Source organism: Pelobates fuscus, chromosome 3 (genome assembly GCF_036172605.1).
Source record: "Pelobates fuscus isolate aPelFus1 chromosome 3, aPelFus1.pri, whole genome shotgun sequence".
Classification (NCBI taxonomy): Eukaryota; Metazoa; Chordata; class Amphibia; order Anura; family Pelobatidae; genus Pelobates; species Pelobates fuscus.
The window spans coordinates 22,727,657-22,742,268 of NC_086319.1; the positions used below are offsets into that span (position 1 = coordinate 22,727,657).

The 14,612-nt window shown below is 45.3% G+C and overlaps 1 protein-coding gene across 1 annotated transcript in view; it reads left to right on the forward strand.

The window, feature by feature from the left end:
* MOV10L1 (Mov10 like RNA helicase 1) overlaps nt 1-14,612 on the forward strand; it is a 69,434-nt gene that overhangs the window by 43,372 nt on the left and 11,450 nt on the right. Inside the window, exons 16-18 of the mRNA XM_063446110.1 lie at nt 8,833-9,005; nt 9,736-9,882; nt 12,395-12,516. Of these exons, the coding sequence (XP_063302180.1) occupies nt 8,833-9,005; nt 9,736-9,882; nt 12,395-12,516 (442 nt within the window). The remainder of the gene's footprint in view (nt 1-8,832; nt 9,006-9,735; nt 9,883-12,394; nt 12,517-14,612) is intronic.

Genomic DNA, 14,612 nt, shown 5'->3' on the forward strand with positions numbered 1-14,612 from the left:
TGTGTTTGGGTGCTGTATGTGTCTGGGGGGGGCTGTGTGTGTATGGGGGGGGGCTGTGTGTGTATGGGGGGGGCTGTGTGTGTATGGGGGGGGGCTGTGTGTGTATGGGGGGGGGCTGTGTGTGTGTGAGGGGGCTGTTGGTGTGATTTTTTTTTTATTTAAATATTTTAATTTAAATATATTATTATTTTTTTTTAATTTAAATATTTTATTAATAATAAAAAAAAAAAAGTGATATCCCCCCCTCCCTTCTTACCTTTAGCATGGGAGGGGGGGAGCCGTTCTGCCTGGGGAGATCCTTTCTGCATCTTCCTTCCCTGGTGGTCCAGTGGTGAGAGTGAACTCTAACCTGCCGGCTAGAGTTCACTCTCGCGAGATCTGAGCGGCAACACTCAGATCTCGCGAGAGGACCCGGCGGAGCTGCTGGATAGAACTCCGCCGGTCCTCTCTGCTGCCTTCCTCACACCCCACAGCCGGCGGCCGCCTGTCAGTGTCTCTGGGCCGGTGAGGGAGATCTTTGATCTCCCCACCGGCCCATGGAGGCTCAGAGCAGGGCCGGCGCTCGGGTAGCGCGCTGGCCCTGCTGGGGCTGGCAGAGGAGATCCTGTGATCTCCCCTGCCGGCCTCGGCCCCACGGCCATCGATGGCCAGTCCGGGCCTGGTCTGACGTCTCTTCACCTTCGGATATTTCCAGCCTGGCTTCAAGTGTGGAGGAGGGTTTTCCACCAGAAGAGCTGAAGAAATTTATTAAAGAAGTGACGACGGCGGTACAAGAAACTGAACCTACCAAGGGTAAGGTTAAAGGTTTCCCAATGTCTCCTTAAATCTTGGATCTCCATCATAGAGAATGAAAGAATCCTGAAAGACGTACGTTCATTTCCAAACATTTTGAACTGCTGTTCAAGCTACAGTCTGGAGAAAAATGGGAAGATCTTCCTAAGTGGATGTTCAGATTGCCCAGCTATCAAAGAAAACCACTATACCCATTGGCGAAGTCTCAGGACTTAAAGACCCAATGGACGAACAGGCCGAAACTTCGTGTAGTAGAATATTCCAGGCCGCAGGATATCAGTGCTGAGCTGAATTTGCAGGTTCAGCGGTTCTCAGAGCTCAGAGCGTTTGGCTACAAGCCCTGGAGTATTCCCTTATGGGAAATCTGATACAGATCCTTCCCATCTCTTGTTCCTACTGAAAGATGAGTTTTCTTCGTTTATCAGCGAGGATTATGGGTTTGTCGTCAGTAGCCAGAAGAGCTTTTTGGCTACGAACATGGACAGCTGACTCTGCGTCTAAGGCATCCTTATGTGAATTACCCTTTGAAAGGAACAAATTGGCACTCCTTTGGAAGACATTATTAGATAGATGTCTGATACGAAGAAAGCCCTGCCTCTGGAATCAAGAACCCAGGGATATTAAAGTTTTCAGTACAGGGGTCAGAGGTCCTTTCGTTACCAGGGCGGTTTTGCAGGTTTCAAAAGCATGATGGCCTCTGGCCATACCAGCCTGAAAATCCCTGATCTTGTCAGATCTCAGAAGCCATCCAGACTCGGGCCTGGTTAGTACTTGTATGGGAGACCAACTAGGTACCTCAAATAAACAGCCAGTGGTCTAGACAGGAATCCAACAGGCATGACAGAAGAGGAAGTTTTTTGACACCATAAGAGTGGGAGGACGCCTTCGGTTCTTCGCCCAAGACTGGGAAAGAGTGCTTCGTATAGGTGGATTACAAGAACCATTTCAGAAGGTTACAGAATAAAGTTGCATCGAAACCACGTCCATCCTTCCTACTGTCAAGCTATCCATCAGGAGTAAAACAAATGCTCTTCTTCTTTAAGAAATGTGGTAGAGAGGTACCCAAACGTTGGGTATTTCAGGGAGTTTACTCACGCCTTTTTTTTCTGGTTCAAAAACCAGATGTATCTTTCCGGCCGATCCTAGACCTGAAACTAGTAAACACCTGCTTACCATGACAGAAGTTCCGTATGGAACGTATTTTGTCTTTTGACGCACATTTTACAAAGGGAGATTACATGGCAGAGTTGGTTTTTAAATATGCTTATCTCCATGTACCGGTTTCAGAATCTTCCCGGAAGTTTCTCAGGTTTGCGGTTCTAGCAAGAAAGCGAAGGATTCTCCATTTACAATTAAACTCTTCCCTTTGGCCTGTCCTCAGCTCTTCGAGCTTTTACGAAAATCCTGGCACCCATAGCGGCGGTTTTACGTCTGAAAGGTATCTCGATTGTTCCATACCTGGACGTTTGGTTCCTGAAGGCCCAATAAAGACAACTGCTGAATCTTCTTCTCAAGATTACAATGAAGGTTTTAAGAGATCATGGTTGGATCCTGAACCTGGGAAAATCCAAGCTGACTGCATCACGAAATCTAGAGTTCTTGGGTCTTAGAGGAAATTCACAGTCCCTCTCTCTTTTTCTACCATTAGTGAAACAAATGAGGATTTTAAAAGCCGTATCAAAGCTGCATAAAACCTAAGTTCAATCAGAGATGTTATGAGGTTCTAGGCCTCCTCGCTTCTGCAATCCCAGCAGTGGCCTGGGCAAAGGCAGAAGCAATACCATTGCAATGGGACATCCTTTCCCAATGGACACGATAACAGGAAGATCTAGACTCTCCCTTCCACCTATCCAAAGGGGTGAAAGGACTCCTGAACTGGTGGAAACACAGAAACAAAATCTCAAAGGGCCTATCGTTTGCTAAGAAACAATGGTTTATGATATCCACATATGCCTCCCAGATGGGTTGGGGCGCCCATCTAGCTTCTCAGTTCCGTCAGGGTCTTGTAACAGAGTGGAGGCAGGCGCTTCCTGGAGTTTCAGGGATTAAATGCGGTTTGGAAGGCACTGGTTTCCTTCCGTTCAGCCATCACCAATCAGGCAATGAGGATTCAGTCAGACGATGGCACTACAGTGCTGCTGCTTGGTCTTCCTTACATACTTTTGTATCGCCAGGGTGGCACGAAGGTAAAAGCTCTGCAAGAGCTCTGCTCCAACATATGTCTTGGACTCAAGCGAATCTTCTCGCTATATCAGCTACCCATATCAGAGGGTCACTAAACGTTATTTCAGACGGCCTCAGCCGTAGACTTTGGTCTCAGGCAGACTGGGCACTGTCAAGCAAAGTTATTTTTTTTTGGAGCTGGGTTCACGCTTCGGCAGGCCGGAGATAGACCTGTTTGCCACAAGGAGAAACAGGAAAGTACAATGTTTTGCTTCTCTCCATTCAGGATTTACCCAGTTGTCCTAGACCAGGGGTAGGCAACCTTTTAGCAGCACTGTGCCGATATAGGATTGTGATGTCCCGTAGCGTGCCGATCCTCAGGCCCGTCGCTACCAGGCAAGCTAACCAAGCAATTGCTTGGGGCCACGAGCTGGCCTGGGCCCCCAAGCAGGGCCGGCGCTTCCTATAAGGCTTCATCCGCCTGAGTGCTCTATAGAAAGCCTCAGGCGGCTGCAGCACTGCCTCTCTCGTCACCTCCCCTTCCCTGTCAGTCCGGCCGGGTACCACACGGTACAGAAGATTCAGTTTCCTGTTCCCGGCCGGACTGACAGGAAGTGCACCCTGAGCTTGGCCACGCTACAGGGAAGGGGAGGTGAGAAGAACATAGGGAGGGGGAGTAAGAAGGATACGGAGGGAGGGGGAGTAAGAAGGATACGGAGGGAGGGGGAGTAAGAAGGATACGGAGGGAGGGGGAGTAAGAAGGATGCGGGGGGAGGGGAGTAAGAAGGATACGGGGGGAGGGGAGTAAGAAGGATACGGGGGGAGGGGAGTAAGAAGGATACGGGGGGAGGGGAGTAAGAAGGATACGGGGGGAGGGGAGTAAGAAGGATACGGGGGGAGGGGAGTAAGAAGGATACGGGGGGAGGGGAGTAAGAAGGATACGGGGGGAGGGGAGTAAGAAGGATACGGGGGGAGGGGAGTAAAAAGGATACGGGGGGAGGGGAGTAAAAAGTATACGGGGGAAGGGAATAAAAAGTATACGGGGGGAGGGGAGTAAAAAGGACACAGGGGAGGGGAGTAAAAAGGACACAGGGGAGGGGAGTAAAAAGGGCACAGGGGAGGGGAGTAAAAAGGGCACAGGGGAGGGGAGTAAAAAGGGCACAGGGGAGGGGAGTAAAAAGGACACAGGGGGAGGGGAGTAAAAAGGACACAGGGGGGAGGGGAGTAAAAAGGACACAGGGGGGAGGGGAGTAAAAAGGACACAGGGGGGAGGGGAGTAAAAAGGACACAGGGGGGAGGGGAGTAAAAAGGACACAGGGGGGAGGGGAGTAAAAAGGACACAGGGGGGAGGGGAGTAAAAAGGACACAGGGGGGAGGGGAGTAAAAAGGACACAGGGGGGAGGGGAGTAAAAAGGACACAGGGGGGAGGGGAGTAAAAAGGACACAGGGGGGAGGGGAGTAAAAAGGACACAGGGGGGAGGGGAGTAAAAAGGACACAGGGGGGAGGGGAGTAAAAAGGACACAGGGGGGAGGGGAGTAAAAAGGACACAGGGGGGAGGGGAGTAAAAAGGACACAGGGGGGAGGGGAGTAAAAAGGACACAGGGGGGAGGGGAGTAAAAAGGACACAGGGGGGAGGGGAGTAAAAAGGACACAGGGGGGAGGGGAGTAAAAAGGACACAGGGGGGAGGGGAGTAAGAAGGACACAGGGGGGAGGGGAGTAAGAAGGACACAGGGGGGAGGGGAGTAAGAAGGACACAGGGGGGAGGGGAATAAGAAGTACACAGGGGGGAGGGGAATAAGAAGTACACAGGGGGGAGGGGAATAAGAAGTACACAGGGGGAAGGGGAATAAGAAGTACACAGGGAGGGTGGGAGGGGAATAGGAAGTACACAGGGAGGGTGGGAGGGGAGTAAGAAGGACACGGGGTGGGAGGGGAGTAAGAAGGACATAGGGAGGGGAGTAAGAAGAACATGGGGAGGGGGGAGAGTAGTAAGAAGAACACAGGGAGGGGGAAGGAGTAGGAAGAATACAGGGGGTGAGGAGATTAGGAGAACACAGGGAGGGGGAGGTGAGGAGAAGGGGAGATGAGGAGAACACAGGGAGGGGGGAGGTGAGGAGAACACAGGGAGGGGGTGAGGAGAAGGGGAGATGAGGAGAACACAGGGAGGGGGTGAGGAGAAGGGGAGATGAGGAGAACACAGGGAGGGGGTGAGGAGAAGGGGAGATGAGGAGAACACAGGGGGGGTGAGGAGAAGGATAGATGAGGAGAACACAGGGAGGGGGGGTGGAGAAGGGGAGATGAGGAGAACACAGGGAGGGGGGGTGAGGAGAACACAGGGGGGGTGAGGAGAACACAGGGAGGGGGTTGAGGAGAAGGGGAGATGATGAGCGCCTCCATGTTCATTTTGCTTGGGGCCCCCAAATTCCTTCAAACGGCCCTGCCGATCCTATTTTTTTAAATTGAGGTGTGTGTGCTGCCGTTTTCTGCTTGTGTTATTTATACTGTAATTGGTTTGTATCGTTGTATTTGTGCGTATATGAGCTATTATATTGTATATGTTCATTAGTAGTTTATGGTATCGTGTATGATACATATGATGTGGGCTGTGTATGAGGGCTGCTTGTGGAATTGTGTGTGGGTGGATATGTCACATTGTGTGTTAGGTAGTGGATGGGGGCTGTTTGGGGTTTTGCATGTGAGAGGCTGCATGTGGGATTGTGTGCATGTATGTAGATTGTTAGTGGAGTTGCGTTTGTGGGGATTGTGTGTGTTTGTGTGTGGGCTGTTCGTATTATTTGTATGAGGGGAGGCTTATTCTGCAGGTCTGTGTTTATCTAGCAGTGTGGGTGGCTTCCCTGGGTTCCAGTGGGTACCAGCCTGGGCAGGTACAGGTCAAGGACAGGAGCTGCAACATCAGCTGTGGGCTGCTCTACTACAGTGTGGATTTCCATTCACAAGTGCTGGGAGGAAGTGATCTGAGATCACTTCCTCTAAGCGCTGCAATGCATAAATTGAGGATTGTCCTTCACTACCTCTTTGTATTAGCAGATCTCTGAAGTTTCACTGAGACTCCTGATAGGCCAGACCCTGTTTGGCTCTAGCAGCCTTGAGTGCCGTGGAAAGACACCTCGAGTGCCGTGCATGGCACTAGTGCCGTAGGTTGCCTACCCCTGTCCTAGACGGTCTATAGATACCTTGGACCTTCGACATGGCTTATGTTTTCCCTCCTGTCGCTCTTATACCACAGATTGTTCATATGTAAGATGGAGAAGGCAAGTAATTGGCAGTCCTGCCCTTCTGGCCGAACAGGAGTTGGTTTTCGGAAGTGGAAAACTTGACAATCTCGCGTTGGCATCTCCAGTCTCTTCTCAAGTATGGAGAATGTGACTCTTCCCGTGGAAACTCTGGAGATTTTTCACCTGACGGCATGGTTGCTGCAAGGGTGATCCTTCAAGGCCATGGTCTCTCTGACCTTTATGTGATGTGTTGCTGTCTTCTGTCCGCTGGTCCACTTCGTAAATCTATTTCAGAGTTTGGATGAAGTTCAGAACCTGGTGTTCACTTCGAGGTTGGATCCGGCCAAAGCCTCTATCCCGGAAAGTCTTTCTTTTTTGCAAGATGGGTTTGAAGCCGGCCTGGGAGTTTTTGCGCTCATAGGCCAGATTTCAGCTCTAAATCACTTCCTGGTTCGTGACTATGCCTCAAACCTGCTTTTTTCTAAGATTTCTTAAGTCCATAAGGCTTAAGAGGCCTCCTAAGTTAGTACCTTTCCCTACTTGGGATCTGTCTCTGGTGCTTCGAGCCCTTTGTGAACCACCATTTGAACATTTTCTGGAGGTTCCTATCAAGTTTCTTACCTTCAAGACGGTTTTCCGGGTGCCTATCACCTCTGCTAGTTGAGTAGGTGTGATCCGAGCTCTCTCTTTCTCTCCGGTATTCACCTTTTTTTCATCAAGACTAGGTGGTCCTCACACCAAGCCTTCTTTTTTGCCTAAGGTTTTTTCTAGTGCTGCAATTTCCAACCTATTGTCCTACCGGGTTTTGGTCATTTTCCTACGTCGGATCTGGAAAGAATGTGACATCTCCTAGATGTTAGTAGATCCCTGAAAATCTGTCTTCAGAAGACTCAGGGATTAGATCCTTAGATCTATTTGTATTCTTTCATGGCACTAACAGGGGTTGTGCTGTCTCAGGACCCTTTTTTGGCCAGATGGCTAACGTATACAATCAGGTTGGCTTATCAATCCAAAGGGATTCCCCTTAGTTTCCCTTTAAAGGCTCGTGCCGCTAGAGCTAGGACGACCTCCTGGGCTGAAAAAGCAGCCTCCTCACCTGAAGACATCTGCAAAGCTGCTGCTTGGTCTTCCTTACATACTTTTATCAAGCATTGTAGGCTGGACGTATTCTCATCATCTGAAGCTGCTTTGGGCGTAAGGTGCTACAAGCTGTGGCCTGCTGAGTTCCCACCCTTTGTTGTATGCAGGGGTCTTGCTATATCCCACTTGTAAGTACTGCCACTATACGAAGGGGAAAAACAGTAATTTTACTTACCGTAAATTCCTTTTTTCTTAGTATAGTGGCAGTACTGGCTTTCCCTCCGCTTTCAAATAGACTAAATTCTATGCATCATTCGGTCTCCGTTTGGTTCTTTTGTATTACTGGTGAGTGTCTCTGAGTTACAGCTTATATGGAGGCAGCAGGCGGAGCACAGCATTTAAATTCTAAAGAAGGGGGAGCTTCTTGTCCAGAATCCTAAGGAACATCCCACTTGTAAGTACTGCCACTATACTAAGAAAAAAGGAATTTACGGTAAGTAAAATTACTGTTTTTATTCCAGTCTGCTGTTGCTGGCTCTGCCTCTGATATGCCTGCTTGGCTGACATCATCAGAAGTGTTGACCTGAGCCAACCACATTGCTTTTATATAGGAAAGCATTGGATTGGCTGAACTAGTCAAGTAGGAATATCAGGGGCAGAGCCAGCACAAGCTAAACACAGCCCTGGTGAATCAACATCCCCTCATAGAGATACATTGAATCGATGCATCTCTATGAGGAAAATGCAGTGTCTCCATGGAGACACTAAGTGTCAGTCACACTGTGCAGCACTGCCCCAGGAAGCATCTCTAGCAGCCATATGAGGAGTGGCCAGTGGAGGTATCCCTAGGCTGTAATGTAAACACTGCATTTTCTCTGAAAAGACAATGTTTACTGCAGAAAGCCTAAAGGGAATAATTACACTTACCAGGACAAATACAACAAGCTGTCATTTTTCTGGTGACTATAGTGTCCCTTTAAATCACTTTTATGCACCCCGGCCACTCCTCCCTGCATGTGACCTATACAGTTTTCCTAAACACCTCCTGTAAAGAGAACGTTAATGTTTAACTTTTTTTTCAGTGTTTAATTTAGAATGTCTTATCTCCTACTCTGTTAATAGCCTGCAACCGGCACCTGTGTTTATTAAAGTTCAATTTAAAGGAAATAAAAACTAATAAAGTAAGCTATGGATCAGATTGAAAATTAAACCATTTCACAATTAAACCTTTCACAGCCAGGAGAGGTGTGGCTAGGGCAGCATAAACAGAAACAAAAGTGATCCAACAGTGACTATGCAGGGGCATGATCTATACAACAAAACAACATTCATTAAGCTGAATTTGTTTTGGTAACTATAGGCTCCCTCTAAATTATTAATTTTTGTTTTCTTTGCGGACTTTTTCACTAGAGGGTAGCAATATAAACAAAATGCTAGATTTGTTTAAAAAAAAATAAAATGACCAACCATAAATAGAAATATAATTAAATGTACATTGATGTTGTGTTCAGTATTTAAGTAGTGTATCCAGTTTATGTGTGTGTTTTTGTGATAAATAGGGAAGGGGACGCCAGTGAAGAAGAGGAATGAGTTTTTCAATAATGTGTTGAATGAAAACCAAAAACTGGCAGTGAGAAGGATCCTCAGCGGGGAATGCCGGCCAACTCCATATATTCTCTTTGGGCCCCCAGGAACAGGGAAAACTGTCACCATTATAGAAGCCATTTTACAGGTACTTGATTATATAAATAGTGCTTCCAATTGTCCTGTTGCAAAACAATTACTCTTGTTAATGTGTACCCTTAAGAAACCAATTTACGCTCATGTTGCTTGACAGATCAAGAAATTAAAGAAAGGGACATTTCAAATAACATTTTAAAGTGTCAGAAAACAGCATGATTTAGGAAATATGAAGAAGAAAACTGGGTTAGCTTGATCAAAAACTGCTAAAAACTTCCCTCGCTGTAGCGAGCAATTCAGTTAACCCAAACATTCAGGATTCTGTTTTCTGGCTTGGTGCTAAAGTGATTGCTGTAAATCACAAGTAATGCACACATTTTTAAAGAGGACGATATTGCATAGTAGAAAGTGCAAACCTGTGATCTTGACCTCTGTGGTCATTACGTTATTTGAATGAAAATGAAACAAAAATATTTTGTAATGCATTTCACACACATACATTATCCTTATCAGAAATCAATGAAGTCTTACGAAGAGGAGCAGATCATGTCAAACTAACTTGTCTTATGAAAAAGGGAGCAAAATCCCCAGATTATTACAGTGAGTGCAGCCTAATCAGATTTTGTAAGAGCTTTATATAGCTGCACAACATACAAGTGACAATCTAACATTTGAAAATGCGGAATTTCTATCTTAAATGGCATTTAATAATTTTTTAAATGGGGGGGGGTTCAACATGCTTGTTTTATTGAAAATTGTGATTGTTTGTTTTTAAAATGCAGATATACTATTCCTTATCGGACAGTCGTATTTTGGTCTGTGCGCCTTCAAACAGCGCCTCTGATTTGGTATGTTTACGGCTTCATGAGACTGGGAAACTTGAACCTGGATCAATGGTGAGAGTTAATGCTTCAAGTCGACAAGAAGAGGTAATAATTCTCACTGTAGGAGACAATGGCAATTGCGGTATTTTTTAAACAGTTAAGCAGCTCGGCTGGTGCGTGGTTTGTCTGTTTTCTCCCTCAAACGAACGTAAAGACTGGCATATCTGAGTACAGCTGGGGGCAGACCTTTGATCATTTCTGATCTAGATATTTAAATACATGCCATTGTTCGAGATCTGTATCCTACTTTACATTTATTGTTGCTGTCTGTACAATTTCTAAGAAAGGTATCTTTGTAAATAGGGAGGGTGCAGCATTGCACAATGGAAGAAATGCTGTGTAAAGGAGAGGGCGGACACGTTAAATTATGGACTCCATTAGGAGTCTATACAAAGAAAAAGCAATGTGAACTTTTCCAGGAAACTGACTTCATGCTTCACTGATGTTTGGTTATTAGTTATTTTGCTTTTGTTTTTTTGTGGGCCTGCTCCATTTCAAAACATAGGGGCCGGTGTACTAAACCCTTAGTGGGCCTACAAATTTGAATTATTCTCTAGTAAATTCTCACCCATGAACTAAGCATAGTCTAGTATAAAGCGCAACAGTCACTCCATCAAAAGTGAAGAATTAGTGGGGTGCATAGTTTGCCATGCTAGGATCCCCATGTCCATGAGCAGGGAAAGGTTAAAGCTATGGACCATGTTTATACCTTGCAAAGGAAGAGACTGAGCTTGTTGCTTGCAATGCAATGGTTCAGTAAAGAGTATTAGATTTTAGAGAAGTGGATTTGTGTGAGAACACCATTTTTAAACAATTAAAGATATTTAGTGAATTGTGAGCTCGCTGAATGCTGATCTGGGTAGGAGTACAGTGCACTGCTAGTGACTATTCCTGGGTTGTTTGACCTGAAGTTAGATCCCATAACTTTGCTGCTTAGAATTGTTATTTGACTGATAAACTTATTGCTGCTAACCCAATCCAGTTCCTGACTATAGCACCACTGGAGCTTCATTATGGCTACATATTGTAATATGTTACTTTCACATTCATGTGTTAAATTACTTTAACATATTAGGGCAATTAATATGTATGGGGGCATGGATGATATGAAGGGTTTTAAATTTTTCCCCAATATATATTCTTTTCTTCAAACTGTTTAAAGGAAGACTACAGGGTCAGGAATATAAATGTGTATTACTGACCCTGTATTGTTAAACAATATTTAGGTCCCCTGCCCCCCTTCTCTCCCTTAAAAATTGTTAAAATTATTTTTTTCCAGTGTCTCTGGGGTCTGCCAGCGCAAGCCCCAACCACGATCCACCTCCTTAGCTGACATAATCAGAATTGATAATCTCAGCCAATCCAGTGCTTTCACCCAGGAAATCATTTGATTGGCTGAGATCATCAGTTCTGATGATCTCCGCCAAGGGGGTGAAGCCAAAGTAAGTGCTGGCCAATCAGCATCTCCTCATAGAGATGCGTTGAAATAATGCATCTCTATGGTGAAAGTCCCTGGAGGACTCTTTAAAGTCCTTTGACCTTATCTGCAAGGCCATCTGGGCATGGCTGCTGAGTATGGAGACTTCTTTAGCACCTGCACATGTTCCGGTGGATACCGCGAGGATAGAGGGACCTAAGGGAGAAGTCCTGGTTTTCTGCAGGCTGCGGACACAAGGGGGCTCAGTCCCTTGCACCGCTTCCATTTCCCTCAGATCTGCTGTAGCAAGTATGCAATACGAGTAAAGGGGAAGTGCTCAGTCATCACAGCTATGCCGGCGCTCGTACAGTTGGACAGGCCCAGACGTCTGGAGCATCTCGACTAGAAGGCACAGGGTTCACGCCCACAAGATTGCCTGGAGTCTGACTGGTGATTGCACCTGGGTCTCTCGTGCTCGGGGCTTTGTGGGAGTAGGAGATGCAGGCCTCTATGGTTTTCAGCTGCTGCTGAATTTGTTCTCTGTGCGACAAGGGGTCGGATTGCTAACGGAGGATTTTAATTTTGTTTTTATGATTCCAAGAGCTGTCTTATGTGTTCTAGCCAAGTTTAATTTTATGTTTTATCTTTCCTTTTATGGCTCGCTGATTGTTGTCAGATATCCTAGTAAACATTACTTATATCACCAAGCCACTGTACCCAAGTTCTATTTTTTTCTCACATGGAGGTATTGGTTCTCTTGAAGCCAGATCTATCTACCAGTGCATTTATTGCTGTCACATTCTTTTCTATTGTTACCCTTGATATTCTGTATGATACTGCATGTCGTCCTGTTCTATACTTAATTGTTTTTAGGCTGACTGTAAACGTCATTGTGACCAGTCTATTTGCCTTAACTTTTATACATATTGCTATTTTGTCTTAGGGTTATTTTACCTCAATAAAACCTTGCTTAACAAAAGAAAAGTGTAATTATCCACTCTTTCTAATTATTTTTTATTGCTTACGTTGCATTGCATTACATTGCTTTTATTGCTTTACAATTTTACTGTAAAAAGGTTAGTTGTGGATCCAGTTAATATCTTTGATATTGAGCGTTGAGTGTTTTTTTACTGTTTATAGAGCATCCCTGAGTTGATTAAACCATACTGTGGATCTGGGGAAGATATTCGCAAGGCCTCTCGGTTTCGAATTATAATTTCCACTTGCAGCAGTGCCGGCATGTTTTACCAAATAGGATTACGGTGCGTTAAATGGGAAAATATGAAGCAATACTTTTTGGGGATTTTGTTTGTGTCTGTTTTCAAAAAAATGTTGTCAGTTTTTCTTTGGTTGTATCTTACATTTTGCAAATAGAATGTTCTCCATGGCAGTTTGCTTCACATTTATGTGGTGTGTGTGTGTGTGTTTAGCTGGTTACAGTTAGTAGTTACAAATATATACATATAATCTTTTAGGTATTGCAGAAAAAGTGTATGAAGTATGTCAGATTATTCACAAAAGTGTGAATGTTTGTAAATTCAAAGTAAAATTTAAATTTTAAGACAAAATTCCGCTGACAATCAGCTCAGGAATCATTTCTAAATAGGAACAGCATTGATATTGCCAACGTGGAATGGAAACGTCTGATTATACAGTATCTAGAACAATGTAAGTAACACAGGTGTGAGAAAGACGTAAGTGTCTGTAACGGATCGCCTGGCACCCCAACTGGGTACCTCCGTTGAAGGATGCTCCTAGCGTTTCCTGAGGACTCCAAGCACTCTGGCAGACACCACAATCACCGAATCTGAGAAGCATATAAATCCTCTCAAGCCTCTGAATGCTGTAGACAGTTGAATAGGAACCATACGAATAGGTTTGCACTCCTAGCAGTCAAACTGAAACAGCATGCAATAAATCCTCCCCCAATAATGAGACAACACTTCACTTTGAGGGTTAAAACAGGAACTCCTGTGCTGGCACACCCAGCCAGGTTTTTTTTACAGTCTTTTCAAATACAGGACCGCCCACAGGGAGATATAAAACAACCAATCACATATCAGTTACATCCCACATATTCCCTCCCCTTATCCTGAGAGGAAACTCAATTACACATACAGTTAAAACATACTTTTTACCCAACTTTCATAACTCTAAAACCATACATCACATTCACATATTAAAAAATGGCATGAATCAGACCAGGGGTTCAAAAGTTAGTAAAGTATCTTTTAAAAACCCCTGCCAGCATGGCTTTCCGGCCCAGACCAGTTTCAGAGTCTTCTATCCTGGAGATAATTGAGAAGTAATTCAATTATCTCCCAGGACAGAGACAAGACTCCATTATGCACATGGTGAGCACAAAGCATTAAAATACTATAAAATACACAGTCACATTTTACACATAAAACAGACATGTCACATATCCCCAGATAGCTGGGATCTGAGCGCACAAAACTACCAAATAGCGCTCAGATCCTATTCACACAGTTCAATTGCCATGGAGCCGAAGTCTTTAACTACACGAATGGGCTCCATGGCATAGCTATCTGGGTTAACACATTCACATAAAGTCGGGTCCATAGACCAAAGGCAAGAGGCGGGCAAGCAGCCCCCTCCAAGGACACGTGGCGAGGTCGGTTTTGCCACAGTGTCAAACCAAAAAACATTGTTTGACTACTTATTGTGGAATGGCGTCAAAGGAACCATAATCACTACAAAAGGCTGCAGTGCCTATGAAGATTAAAGGGGCACTATAGTGTCAGGAACACAAACCTGAATTCCTCACACTATAGTTCTAAAATCACCATTTAGGTGATTTACTCACAGCTTTTCAGTGCCACGTGGGGCTTCTTGTGCCTGGCCCCGCCCCCGATCCGCCTTTTTGGCTGACTTAATCAGAATTGATCTTCTCAGCCAATCACAATGCTTTCCCATAGGAAAGAATAAGATTGACTGAGATCGTCCAAAGGGTGGGGCAGACGCAGAGCCAAACGCCACTCTGGCCAATCATCATCTCCTCATTGAGATGCATTGAATCAATGCATCTCTATCGGAAAAGTTCAGCGTCTCCATGCTTGTCATGGAGATGTTGAAAGTCAGTGCTTCACCTCTTGTAGCCATCTGAGTAGTTCCCACATTCGGTGTTCTTGGGCTGTAATTTAAATATGTAAACACTGCCTTTCCTCTAAAAATGAAATACCTGAAGGGACTGACTATACTCACAAGAGCAACTACATTAAGCTGTCCCTTTAACCTTCCTTTTTAAAGGGGGCACTCTGAGTCACTGACTTTTATTCAGTGTACCATGATTCACTGATGTACCACAACCCTCCACTGAGTGTGTCATGAACACATT